Below are 14,848 nucleotides of genomic sequence, written 5' to 3'. Positions count from 1 at the left end.
GAGACAGGAAGCCTGGACTGAGGAATCTCATGCAATGACAAATAAACTTCAGATTACCTTGACGAACACCAGCCCTCGCACCGTCTTCAGGAACAGCGCCGCCCCCATGGATAGGACGTACACCCTGGAGTAGTACTGCATGTGTGGATTCAGTCGCATGCTGTCACTCTCGGCAGTCTCGTTCCCAAGCAGCACTGAGGAATTCTACAGGGACAAAGCAACATCACCTTGAAAACGTGATCCATCCCTGGAGATTCCCAACAAACCAGCTGAACTGCGTGTAACTAGTCCCAGTCTCAATTATTTTGCAGAATGCGAGTTAACTGCAACATCTGTTGCTGTGATTGTCCCTCTGAGTAAATTGTGTGGAGTCTGGCACTTCTAATTAGTTTCGGGATTGATGTTCGTTTTGGCTAAGCATCAAAACTCTGCAATTAAAGCTGGTGATCTGTCGCCTTAAAGGAATAATTCACCCTAAATAACAACTTGCATCATTTTTTGGTCGTTTCCAAATTTGTGAAACCCAAAATGAGAGATTCTGACCTGTTTCTGTTATCCTTGCAGGTATAGCGAATGTGAAATGAAGCTTTCAAGCTTCAAAAAGAAGAACACAAAAAAAGTGTTTAAGTGATTAATTTTAAAAGGTTATTTTACTCTAAAATGTAAATTCTGTCATCATTTAGGCCACCCACCCTCTTGTAGTTCAATTTCGTAACACAAATGAAGATTGTTTTAATCAAATCTCGCTCTAAGATTCAAAAAGGCTTCAAAATGTTTGTAAAGAGACCAAACGAATAAATCCACAGTAACTGAGCAGTTTAATCAAAGTCTTCAGAAGAGCGGGGTTGCCAGGTTTTGATGTTTTATTTGTAAACATCATACTTTTTTTTATCTCATGTAAGTTAATCTCATAAAACTAGTGATGTAACCCAGTAGTAGCGCTGACAGTGTCGTGTGAAAATAGCTAAAGGAGTGAAAAGCGGAACTCCGATTGATTCAAACTAAACTTTGATCATTCAGTTCAAAACCAGTTCAAAAGAGCCTTTCATTATCGAATTCCGATGTATTTGAAAATCTAAATGCAACTTTGATGCTGTTAACATTGTTACATGAACAATTTTAATTTTGCGGTGAACTAGCCCTTCACAAAATAATTGAAATCCACCCTAATTCTCATGATCATGAGATCATGAGCAAGCAGTGAGGAAACAAATGATTATTTTGAGTTAGATCATGCCAGTGAATTGGATGACGGGAATGATTCATTCAATGATTCGTTCATACTGATCAGAATTTCTCCTTTTGTTTTCCACGGAAGATAAAGTGAGTTCAGCTGTTATTGTTGGCTGAATCCTCCCTTTGTCTTACCCCGCTGCCCTGTCTGATCCAGTGACTGAGCCACCAGTTGCTGAAGGCGATGCTGCCGGTGGTGAAGAGGAAGAGGAGGATGTTCACGATGAAGACCAGAGGTCCTCCGGCAGCCTTGATGTAAGAAGAGTACACTTGCCAGGCCACGGCACCGCTCCCCTTTTCCTCTGCCTGCATGAGCTGATCTGTGAGGGCCACATCAGACAACAGAGAGAGAGAAGAACAACAAAGAAGTGACTCATCTTCTTGACCTCACAAAAGAGTTCAATGGAAACCAACGACTGTGCCAAATACAATGTGTATTTGCAACTAATAACTGATAAAACACTATAATTTAATGCAGCATGATATATTGACATTATAAACACATACATACACGCACACACATTTTTATATGAATATGTTGATTGCAAATTATTCATTTGTAGCTGATTATAAATTGATCAATTATCAAAAATGCCCAAAACTCACAACACATGAACATAGAAACTGAATATACAAAAATGTATAATTTTATACAATTTATTTTATTTGTTAATGTTAACATGACATGCTAATTAAATACATTATAATATGAATATAGTCATATATATATATATATATATATAAATTTCTTTAAAAATGCATAAACAAAACATGAACATAAAATGTAAAAATGTATAATTTTGAAAATTGTATGTTAATAATGTTACGATAACATGCTTATGAATTACATTATAATATAGCTGGAATGTATTTATAAATATTAATAAATTAACACAAATGCATCATCACAAAACATGACAATCTGAACATGTACAAACAACACTCAATATTCAATGTTTTGTTTGCTTGGTTTTTTTGGGTAGCATGTTAATAGTTATAGTAATAAATCTCCACAGTCATTCAAAACAGAATTGAAGTCCTTTAGAAAAAAGCAGAGGAGAAGCACTGGACTAAACCATCCTCACCTCCTTTCTTGCTCTCAGTATGTGGTTTGGCTGCAGGGCTGACATGAAGGGACTGCGGGCTGCTCTCGTCCTCGACCCCTAGCTTGTTTTTTAGGTTCTTCGTCACTAGGTTCTGGATGAAGGATGAAGAGAAAGAGAATGAGCGAGACCTGGTAAAGAGCAACCCGCAACTGTTTAAATCAGCCAGAACAAAGGCTGCTGGGTCATTAATACAGAGATCAGTGACAATGTCCCTCGGCAGTTACCCCTACAGATCAATGCACGTATAAATTACAAAAGCACGGCATGAATTAACATTTCAAATCCACAACAAATGGCTGTGCAGCCCGTGGTTCATGAATTTTGCAGTGGGAGATGTAGGATGTTTTTTGACCGTGCGACCCTGGTGTTTTCCCATCGGGCAGTGTATCGCACCTCTTGCTGCACGCTGTTGAAAAGGGCAGCGTAGTCTCTGCCTTTCTCCATCAGCTGGACGTGTGAGCCGTGCTCTGCTATCTGACCGTCCTTCATTAACACCACCTCATCACACTCAGGCAAGAACTGCAGATTAAACACACCCCGAGGAAGGGACAGAAGAGTGTCAGAAAATACAGCAGGAGACCTTATGTTACATTAACCCATTAATATCACGTTAGAAATGTCATTTGCTCATTTAAAGAGATGCATGACATGCCATCAGTAATGCATTTTTTTCCAATTAAGATTTTTTGGAATATATTGGATATATTTCATTATATATATTTTGAATGTTTTTATTTGTTTTTATTTTATAAAGAACTTTCTTTAATGTTCCCATTAATGCGCTTTTATGCGTTATGGTCTATACAAACACAAAGTAAAACAGAAAGTAATTTTTAAACACTATTTTGATTGAGTCAGACCAGCACAAACTGAATATTGTATATCACAAGGATTTCTGAAATAAATAACAAAACACCTGAATAATATATTCAGAATCAAAAACTAAAGTGGCTTCTGCATCATAAAAGCTGTCATGTTGATCCCTTAAAAATGTTCCTTTCACAGCTTAAGTATGAAAACTATCAACAATGGATAACATAACACAACATTTTGAAATAAATAAATGAAAGCAATTTGAATTATTCAAAATCAATTTCGAGAAACATATATATATAAATGCTGTTTAAAAGTGAAATCTATGTTCCCTTTCGAGAGTACTCTCGTGCTGCGTAAGCTAGCTTACGCTATGGGAAAAGGTCTCCTTTTCTCGAGAATATGAAGCCAAAAATTATCCTTAATTTTTAATAATGTAAAACGCAGTGCTGCAGCACAGCAGACCTAAGCGAAGCGGCTCGCGCGCTTATTGGCTGTGCTGTGGCAACTGCAGCAACCTATGGTGAGGCGGCGGAGAGGAATGAACCAATGGGGCCGCTTCGCGCCCATTGGACGTCAGAGCGCGCCAAAATAGGCGTGGCTGGAACTATATAAGCCGCCGCTTTGCCATAGGGATCAGATTTCATCTCCTTCAGCGATCTCACCTGCACTTCGCTGTCTTCTCCGGAGAAGCCTCTACACGCCGTCGAAAAGCCTCTCAGCGGGATAGCACTGCAACGCAGATCTGAGGACGTCGGCTCGTGCTTCATCCCGACGCCGCCTTCAGCATTCGCTTCCTGCTGCGCCATCCGGCGTGACTATATCCTTTAAAAAGCTAAGTGTGTTTGCCGCTGCATCACACTTTTTCGCAAAAGAGCAAATTTCGAGGCGTTGTTTCAAATGCCTCGGGCCTGCGCTTCCTGCCGAGGCCCTCTGCCCAGCAAGGACCGCCACATCCTCTGTGTCTCCTGCCTGGGCCGCGAGCATGCTGAGAATGCACTCTCCAAGGGCGGCTGCCCTGAGTGCGACAACATGGCTATATCGACCCTGCGGGCTCGATTAGCTCAAACCAGCCACGACGCTCCACCCGCTCCGCCTCTTCTCTCTCAAGTGCCGCGTAAAACGCCGCGATCAGAGAATGCCTGAGCACACTGCTACACGCGAGCTCACGCCGGAACACTCCCCGCGTGCCTCGCCCGCTCTCTCTCCTTCGCCTGTCCTCTTCGTGGACGAGCAGCGCCAGTCTCTGCTCACCAGCGCCCCCTTCTCCTTCGGAGCGCCTGAGGCGGAAGAAGACAGACACGACAGCCTTTCTCTCGCCGCGTCCAGTAGTGAGGAATGGTCGGGCTCCATTGCGGACCCCCCCCCCCCCTCTACAGCCCCCAGCTGCACCGGACAACGCGCTGATATCGACGCGGAGCTTACTCGCGTGCTTACAAGGGCTCTCAGCGACCTTCAGCTCGACTGGTCTCCTCCAGACGAGCCCGCTAAAAGCAGGCTGGACGAATGGTTCTTGCAGGGGCGCCCTTCGGCCCCTCCGCAAAGAAACGCCCCCTTCTTCCCGGAAGTTCACGATGAACTCACGAAGTCGTGGAAAGCCCCATTCTCCGCACGTTTGAAAACTTCTGTCTCGTCAGCGCTCTCCTCTGTCGACGGTGCCCGAGACCACGGTTACGAGAGCCTCCCCCCTCTCGAGGAGGCAATTGCTGCACACCTCTGCCCGCCCTCAGCCGCAGGATGGCGGTCGAAGCCCGTGCATCCATCCAAACCGTGCCGCACCACCTCAGCTCTCGCTGGCCGAGCATACACCTCCGCTGGTCAAGCTGCTTCGGCTCTACACACCATGGCTGTGCTTCAGGTTTTTCAGGCCAGACTTCTCCGTAACCTGGACGAGTCTGCCCCAGATACCTATGATTTTAAAGATCTCCGCAGCGCTACTGATCTAGCCCTGCGTGCGACAAAGACCACAGCACAAGCGATCGGCCGAAGCATGGCAAGCCTCGCTGTTTTAGAGCGACACCTCTGGCTCACGCTCACGGAGATGAAAGACGCCGACAAATCCGCCTTTCTTGACTCTCCTATCTCTCCTTCCGGCCTCTTTGGCCAGTCGGTTAAGGGTTTCGCTGAACGCTTCACTGAGGCTCAGAAGACGTCACAAGCAATGAGACACTTCCTGCCGAAACGCTCTAGCTCTGCTGCGGGACGCCGTAGAAATGCGCCGCCCCCTCAGACCTCGAAGCCATCGCAGCCAGACTTACAGTCTCGCCCAGCGACCAAAACCCAGCACCGCTCTCGCTCTACGAGCCGCAAACTGCCAGAGAGACGGGGACCTCGGCCCAGGATTGTGCTGAACCCCGAGCCTCCGAAGCCCTCCTGACCTTCGTGCTGAAAAGACCGCGGTTAAGTCCCGCTGCGGCCGGACCACCACACAAGAAACCTCACATACTTCCTCCAATCCCCTCACTAAAGGCGGTTGGAGATGTCTATACTGCAGTAAACGAGCCTGTTACAATGCACGCACGCCTGCACACAAACGCCGCTTTCACGGCGACCTCAATAAAGCACAAAAAGAGCTTTTTCTATGTAGGCAGTGTGCCCACTACACAGTACGCACCCCTACATGTATACACACTCCCCCAAGTGTCACAAAAACACACTCGGGTCCCCTTTCATGCCCACCTTCCCGCTTGCGCCGGAGGTGCTCTAAATGTAGCGCGCGTGCCCACTTCTCAGTGCGCAACCCTACAAATAAGCGCTTTCACCACAGTGTCCGAAGCACAGCATACTCGAGCTACTGGTCCCCTCATAACAGGCGGCCAGTGCCCGAAGCACATTCAACCCATAGCCGCACGAGCCGCTGCATGGCAGGCCATCCCCGGCATATCAAATTGGGTTTTGAATATAATAAAACGAGGTTACTCGCTCCAGTTCGCTCGCAGACCGCCGCGCTTTCGCGCCGTGGTCGAAACGAAAGTGAAAAGCGAAATGACACACGTCCTTCGCGCCGAACTGATAAACCTTCTTGCAAAAGGGGCGATAGAAACTGTCCCCCCTGCGCAGCGCGAGTCAGGCTTTTACAGCCGCTACTTCCTCTTACCAAAAAAGGATGGCGGTCTCAGACCCATCCTAGATCTCAGACGTTTGAACAAAGCGCTTATGACGCGATCGTTCAAAATGTTAACTACCAAAAAAATACTCGCGCAAATTCGCCCGAGGGATTGGTTTTTCTCAGTGGATCTGAAAGACGCTTACTTTCACATTCAAATAGCACCTCATCACAGGCCATTCCTGAGATTCGCCTTCGAGGGGCAGACTTATCAGTACATGGTTCTTCCATTCGGCCTCTCCGTAGCGCCCCGTACGTTTACACGGTGCATGGATGCCGCTCTCGCACCCCTGAGAATGTGGGGAGTGCGAGTATTGAACTACCTCGACGACTGGCTAGTTTTAGCCCATTCCGAGGAACTACTGACGACACACAGATCCTGGATCATCAGCCATTTAGAATGCCTGGGTCTCACGATCAACACTGTCAAGAGCGCTCTGTCTCCCAGCCAGAGGATTTCCTTTTTGGGGATAGACATAGACTCTGTGACATGTACAGCGCGTCTGACGTCACAGCGCGCTCTCACTATTCAGCATCTAGCCGTGTCGTTCAAAGCCGGGTCTCTTTACCCGCTCAAACGATTTCAAGAAATGCTAGGTCTGATGGCATCAGCCTCTGCGGTTCTCAAACTGGGCCTGCTGCGCATGCGCCCACTACAACGCTGGCTGAGAGACCGTGTTCCAGCGCGTGCCTGGATTTCCGGCCGCGCGCGCATCAAGGTGACCCACGGCTGCATCACAGCTCTGGCCCCTTGGAAAATAGCCAACTGGTATCAGTTAGGCGTAAGCACGGGCGCTGTCTCGAAATGGAAAGTAGTCTCGACAGATGCATCCAACCTCGGTTGGGGCGCCCTGTACGAGGGCAGGTCTGCCTCCGGCCTCTGGTCGAGCCCGGAGCGACTGTTACACATAAACTGTCTGGAGATGATAGCGGTCGAACTAACCCTGAAAGCTTTCCTCCCATTTTTAAAGGGCCACCACGTTCTGGTCAGATCAGACAACATGTCAGTGGTGGCCTACATAAATCGCCAGGGTGGTGTCAGGTCAAAAACCTTGCACACCCTGACCGAACGTCTTCTGACATGGGCACATTACAACCTGCGCTCGCTAAAGGCAGCGCATGTACCTGGCATCCTGAACCGGGGCCCGGACATGCTTTCCAGGGCGAATGTTCCCCCTGGGGAGTGGTCTCTTCACCCACAAACGGTTCAGTTGATGTGGAGCATCTTCGGCAGGGCAGAGGTTGACCTCTTCGCCTCAGAAGACAACGCTCATTGCCCAATATATTTTTCAAAGAGCAGGGACGCGCTGGCCCTCGATTGGCCTAGACGCCCGCTTTATGCCTTCCCACCGGTCGCGATGCTACCGCAGGTCATCGATCGGGTCAGGAAGAACAGATGTGCTATGCTGCTAGTAGCCCCACTCTGGACGACCCAACCTTGGTTCTCCGAGCTGATGCAGCTGTCCAGTACAGCCCCATGGCCAATACCGCTGCGGAAAGATCTCCTCACGCAGCTGAAGGGCGCGCTCTGGCATCCCCACCCCGAACTTTGGGCCCTTCATGTATGGCCCCTCAACGGGTACCCGGGAACCTCCCTGAGGGAGTGTTAAAGACCATTACGGAAGCCAGAGCGCCCTCAACCAGGCGCCTTTACGCGCAGAAATGGTCAGTGTTCTCCACCTGGTGCGGGACACGGAACCTAGACCCTCACTTATGTGATGTGACGGAGATACTCTTCTTCCTACAGGAGCGTTTAGATGCGGGCAGATCCCCGTCTACGCTCAAAGTGTATGTGGCAGCCATTGCAGCTTCTCATGCTCCGGTGGCCGGCCTATCACTGGGAAAAAACGAACTGGTCATTCGTTTCCTTAAGGGAGCTCGTCGGATGAACCCTCCCCGACCCCCTTCAATCCCTTCCTGGGACCTGTCTATGGTCCTAGAGGCCTTAAAGGGCCCCCCTTTTGAACCGCTTCAGTCTGTCGACATGAAGCTTCTTTCGTTCAAAACCGCTTTTCTACTGGCTCTGGCCTCAGTCAAGCGAGTGGGAGATTTACATGCGCTATCTGTAAGCGCTGACTGTCTCGAATTTGGGCCTAATGACTCCAGAGTCATTCTCAGACCAAGACACGGCTATGTCCCCAAGGTGCTCTCAACACCGTTCAGAGCACAGTTCATCTCGCGGTCAGCCCTTTCCTCGCAAAGCGACGAAAGCAACACGAGCTTCATCTGCCCCGTCAGGGCTCTCAAAACCTATATTGCGCGCTCCGCCTCATTCAGGAGGTCGGACCAGCTCTTCATATGCTTTGGTGGGCGCACCCGAGGTCTCGCCACCACGAAGCAAAGCCTATCGCGATGGATAGTAGACACTATCTCGCTGGCTTACAAATCTAAGGGCCTTCGCTGCCCGTTCGGCATCAGAGCCCATTCCACCCGAGGTATGGCCTCATCATGGGCGTGGTCCTGCGGGATACCACTGGATGATATCTGTGCGGCGGCAGGCTGGGCCTCTCTGTCCACATTTATTAGATTCTATAATCTGCAAGTCCCTGCCCTGCAGGCCAGGGTACTTTCTATATAGACGTGCTAAGCCTTATCACGTCCCCCTTTTTTCGTTCCCTATATAAAGCTCACTAAGGTTGGCTGTTGGGACTGGGATTTCTCCTGCTATAAAGCCCCGGGCTCTCGCCTCGGGCTGTGACAGGTCGAAGTTCCCGAGCACGCACGGCGTTTTACATTGTGTTCCCATAGCGTAAGCTAGCTTACGCAGTACGAGAGTACTCTCGAAAGGGAACGTACTCGGTTACTAACGTAACCTCGGTTCCCTGAGATGAGGGAACGAGTACTGCGTAACCTGCCGTGCTATGTGCTCGGATCGGGTGATCGCTTCAGTCGATTTAAAACCTGATCCCTATGGCAAAGCGGCGGCTTATATAGTTCCAGCCACGCCTATTTTGGCGCGCTCTGACGTCCAATGGGCGCGAAGCGCCCCCATTGGTTCGTTCCTCTCCGCCGCCTCACCATAGGTTGCTGCAGTTGCCACAGCACAGCCAATAAGCGCACGAGCCGCTTCGCTTAGGTCTGCTGTGCTGCAGCACTGCGTTTTACATTATTAAAAATTATGGATAATTTTTGGCTTCATATTCTCGAGAAAAGGGGACCTTTTCCCATAGCGTAAGCTAGCTTACGCAGTACTCGTTCCCTCATCTCAGAGAACCGAGGTTACGTTAGTAACCGAGTACGTTATCATGCTAAGGAGCTGACTGAAAGCCGGCGACTCCACAGTAGAGACAGGCTGCATGTTTTCAACAATGTTTCACCTGTATGAGAAAAACATACAGAGAATCACTTAAGACACTTTGCTGTAGACCCATTCCACTTAATAATATTCATTAAAACTGTATGTTAACACGTAGGAGCTTGCTGCATGAATCCGTGTGTAGGCTACAGTTTACAAATCCATGTGGATAGGACATTCGAACCAGAAAGACACAGCTTACATTTGACTAAAAGGTTTTTGTCTTTATGCTCAACTAAAGTGAAATAATGAGCATATTTCCACTTTGAGAAACTCGTGTTGCTCTCGCTCCGAACTCTCGAACCGACTCAAATGATTCGCGAACCCCAAACTGACTCAAATGATTCGCGAACCCGCTTCGAACTGCCGAACTGATTAAAATGATTCGCAATCCCACTCCGAGCTCCCGAACTGACTCAAATGAATCGCGAACCCGCTTCGAACTGCCGAACTGATTAAAATGATTTGCTATCCCACTCCGAACTCTCGAACTGATTCAAATGATCCGTGAAGACGCTCCGAACTCCCAAACTGACTCAATGATTCACGATCCTCAAACTGACTCAAATGATTCGCGAACCCCAAATTGATTCAAATAATCCTCGAAGTCGCTCCGAACCGAACTGAGTCAAATGATTCGCGATCCCGCTCCAAACTCTCGAACTGATTCAAATGATCCGCGAAGACGCTCCGTCCTCCCAAACTGACTCAAATGATTCGCGATCCCCAAACTGACTCAAATGATTCGCGAACCCCAACCTGACTCAAATGATTCGCGAACCCGCTATGAACTCCCGAACTGATTCAAATGATTCGCGATCCCGCTCCGAACTCCCGAACTGACTCAAATGAATCGCTAACCCGTTTCGAACTCTCGAACTGATTCAAATGGTCCTCGAAGTCGCTCCGAACTCCCGAACTGATTCAAATGATTCGCGATCCCGCTCCGAACTCCCGAACTAACTCAAATGATTTGCGATCCCGCTCCGAACTCCAGAACTGACTGAAATGATTCGCGAACCCGCTACGAACTCCCGAGCTGATTAAAATGATTCGCAATCCCCAAACTGACTCAAATGATTCGCAATCGCGCTCCGAGATCCCGTGCTGATTAAAATGATTCGCACTCCGAACTCCCAAACTGACTCAAATGAATCGCTAACCCGTTTCGAACTCTCGAACTGATTCAAATGGTCCTCGAAGTCGCTCCGAACTCCCGAACTGATTCAAATGATTCGCGATCCCGCTCCGAACTCCCGAACTAACTCAAATGATTTGCGATCCCGCTCCGAACTCCAGAACTGACTCAAATGATTCGCGAACCCGCTACGAACTCCCGAGCTGATTAAAATGATTCGCAATCCCCAAACTGACTCAAATGATTCGCAATCGCGCTCCGAGATCCCGTGCTGATTAAAATGATTCGCACTCCGAACTCCCAAACTGACTCAAATGATACGCGATCCCAAACTGATTCAAATTATTCACGATCCCCAAACTGATTCAAATGATTCGCGATCCCGCTCCCGGCTCCTCAACGGACTCAAATGATTCGCGCTCCGAACTCCAAACTGACTCAAATGAATCGCGAACCCGCTTCGAACTGCCGAACTGATTAAAATGATTCGCAATCCCACTCCGAGCTCCCGAACTGACTCAAATGAATCGCGAACCCGCTTCGAACTGCCGAACTGATTAAAATGATTTGCTATCCCACTCCGAACTCTCAAACTGATTCAAATGATCCGTGAAGACGCTCCGAACTCCCAAACTGACTCAATGATTCACGATCCTCAAACTGACTCAAATGAATCGCTAACCCGTTTCGAACTCTCGAACTGATTCAAATGGTCCTCGAAGTCGCTCCGAACTCCCGAACTGATTCAAATGATTCGCGATCCCGCTCCGAACTCTTAAAAGGTGCATCACACGGCTGCATCACAGCTCTGGCCCCTTGGAAAATAGCCAACTGGTATCAGTTAGGCGTAAGCACGGGCGCTGTCTCGAAATGGAAAGTAGTCTCGACAGATGCATCCAACCTCGGTTGGGGCGCCCTGTACAAGGGCAGGTCTGCCTCCGGCCTCTGGTCGAGCCCGGAGTGACTGTTACACATAAACTGTCTGGAGATGATAGCGGTCGAACTAACCCTGAAAGCTTTCCTCCCATTTTTAAAGGGCCACCACGTTCTGGTCAGATCAGACAACATGTCAGTGGTGGCCTACATAAATCGCCAGGGTGGTGTCAGGTCAAAAACCTTGCACACCCTGACCGAACGTCTTCTGACATGGGCACATTACAACCTGCGCTCGCTAAAGGCAGCGCATGTACCTGGCATCCTGAACCGGGGCCCGGACATGCTTTCCAGGGCGAATGTTCCCCCTGGGGAGTGGTCTCTTCACCCACAAACGGTTCAGTTGATGTGGAGCATCTTCGGCAGGGCAGAGGTTGACCTCTTCGCCTCAGAAGACAACGCTCATTGCCCAATATATTTTTCAAAGAGCAGGGACGCGCTGGCCCTCGATTGGCCTAGACGCCCGCTTTATGCCTTCCCACCGGTCGCGATGCTACCGCAGGTCATCGATCGGGTCAGGAAGAACAGATGTGCTATGCTGCTAGTAGCCCCACTCTGGACGACCCAACCTTGGTTCTCCGAGCTGATGCAGCTGTCCAGTACAGCCCCATGGCCAATACCGCTGCGGAAAGATCTCCTCACGCAGCTGAAGGGCGCGCTCTGGCATCCCCACCCCGAACTTTGGGCCCTTCATGTATGGCCCCTCAACGGGTACCCGGGAACCTCCCTGAGGGAGTGTTAAAGACCATTACGGAAGCCAGAGCGCCCTCAACCAGGCGCCTTTACGCGCAGAAATGGTCAGTGTTCTCCACCTGGTGCGGGACACGGAACCTAGACCCTCACTTATGTGATGTGACGGAGATACTCTTCTTCCTACAGGAGCGTTTAGATGCGGGCAGATCCCCGTCTACGCTCAAAGTGTATGTGGCAGCCATTGCAGCTTCTCATGCTCCGGTGGCCGGCCTATCACTGGGAAAAAACGAACTGGTCATTCGTTTCCTTAAGGGAGCTCGTCGGATGAACCCTCCCCGACCCCCTTCAATCCCTTCCTGGGACCTGTCTATGGTCCTAGAGGCCTTAAAGGGCCCCCCTTTTGAACCGCTTCAGTCTGTCGACATGAAGCTTCTTTCGTTCAAAACCGCTTTTCTACTGGCTCTGGCCTCAGGCAAGCGAGTGGGAGATTTACATGCGCTATCTGTAAGCGCTGACTGTCTCGAATTTGGGCCTAATGACTCCAGAGTCATTCTCAGACCAAGACACGGCTATGTCCCCAAGGTGCTCTCAACACCGTTCAGAGCACAGTTCATCTCGCGGTCAGCCCTTTCCTCACAAAGCGACGAAAGCAACACGAGCTTCATCTGCCCCGTCAGGGCTCTCAAAACCTATATTGCGCGCTCCGCCTCATTCAGGAGGTCGGACCAGCTCTTCATATGCTTTGGTGGGCGCACCCGAGGTCTCGCCACCACGAAGCAAAGCCTATCGCGATGGATAGTAGACACTATCTCGCTGTCTTACAAATCTAAGGGCCTTCGCTGCCCATTCGGCATCAGAGCCCATTCCACCCGAGGTATGGCCTCATCATGGGCGTGGTCCTGCGGGATACCACTGGATGATATCTGTGCGGCGGCAGGCTGGGCCTCTCCGTCCACATTTATTAGATTCTATAATCTGCAAGTCCCTGCCCTGCAGGCCAGGGTACTTTCTATATAGACGTGCTAAGCCTTATCACGTCCCCCTTTTTTCGTTCCCTATATAAAGCTCACTAAGGTTGGCTGTTGGGACTGGGATTTGTCCTGCTATAAAGCCCCGGGCTCTCGCCTCGGGCTGTGACAGGTCGAAGTTCCCGAGCACGCACGGCGTTTTACATTGTGTTCCCATAGCGTAAGCTAGCTTACGCAGTACGAGAGTACTCTCGAAAGGGAACGTACTCGGTTACTAACGTAACCTCGGTTCCCTGAGATGAGGGAACGAGTACTGCGTAACCTGCCGTGCTATGTGCTCGGATCGGGTGATCGCTTCAGTCGATTTAAAACCTGATCCCTATGGCAAAGCGGCGGCTTATATAGTTCCAGCCACGCCTATTTTGGCGCGCTCTGACGTCCAATGGGCGTGAAGCGCCCCCATTGGTTCGTTCCTCTCCGCCGCCTCACCATAGGTTGCTGCAGTTGCCACAGCACAGCCAATAAGCGCACGAGCCGCTTCGCTTAGGTCTGCTGTGCTGCAGCACTGCGTTTTACATTATTAAAAATTATGGATAATTTTTGGCTTCATATTCTCGAGAAAAGGGGACCTTTTCCCATAGCGTAAGCTAGCTTACGCAGTACTCGTTCCCTCATCTCAGAGAACCGAGGTTACGTTAGTAACCGAGTACGTTATCATGCTAAGGAGCTGACTGAAAGCCGGCGACTCCACAGTAGAGACAGGCTGCATGTTTTCAACAATGTTTCACCTGTATGAGAAAAACATACAGAGAATCACTTAAGACACTTTGCTGTAGACCCATTCCACTTAATAATATTCATTAAAACTGTATGTTAACACGTAGGAGCTTGCTGCATGAATCCGTGTGTAGGCTACAGTTTACAAATCCATGTGGATAGGACATTCGAACCAGAAAGACACAGCTTACATTTGACTAAAAGGTTTTTGTCTTTATGCTCAACTAAAGTGAAATAATGAGCATATTTCCACTTTGAGAAACTCGTGTTGCTCTCGCTCCGAACTCTCGAACCGACTCAAATGATTCGCGAACCCCAAACTGACTCAAATGATTCGCGAACCCGCTTCGAAATGCCGAACTGATTAAAATGATTCGCAATCCCACTCCGAGCTCCCGAACTGACTCAAATGAATCGCGAACCCGCTTCGAACTGCCGAACTGATTAAAATGATTTGCTATCCCACTCCGAACTCTCGAACTGATTCAAATGATCCGTGAAGACGCTCCGAACTCCCAAACTGACTCAATGATTCACGATCCTCAAACTGACTCAAATGATTCGCGAACCCCAAATTGATTCAAATAATCCTCGAAGTCGCTCCGAACCGAACTGAGTCAAATGATTCGCGATCCCGCTCCAAACTCTCGAACTGATTCAAATGATCCGCGAAGACGCTCCGTCCTCCCAAACTGACTCAAATGATTCGCGATCCCCAAACTGACTCAAATGATTCGCGAACCCGCTCCGAACTCCCGAACTGACTCAAATGAATCGCTAACCCGT

General features: G+C 49.2%; 1 protein-coding gene across 1 annotated transcript in view; it reads right to left on the bottom strand.

The window, feature by feature from the left end:
• The window catches only part of LOC132113484 (ATP-binding cassette sub-family C member 5-like), a 49,131-nt gene that overhangs the window by 13,107 nt on the left and 21,176 nt on the right, over positions 1–14,848 (bottom strand). Inside the window, exons 15-18 of the mRNA XM_059521263.1 lie at positions 2,733–2,858; positions 2,319–2,430; positions 1,369–1,553; positions 58–204 (exon numbers count right to left, since the gene is read on the bottom strand). Coding sequence (XP_059377246.1) covers positions 58–204; positions 1,369–1,553; positions 2,319–2,430; positions 2,733–2,858 — 570 coding nt within the window. The remainder of the gene's footprint in view (positions 1–57; positions 205–1,368; positions 1,554–2,318; positions 2,431–2,732; positions 2,859–14,848) is intronic.

This window comes from Carassius carassius, chromosome 33 (genome assembly GCF_963082965.1).
Source record: "Carassius carassius chromosome 33, fCarCar2.1, whole genome shotgun sequence".
NCBI classification, from domain to species: Eukaryota; Metazoa; Chordata; class Actinopteri; order Cypriniformes; family Cyprinidae; genus Carassius; species Carassius carassius.
The sequence above is the reverse complement of the archived record's forward strand: the minus strand, read 5'-3'. Positions and strand labels throughout refer to the sequence as shown.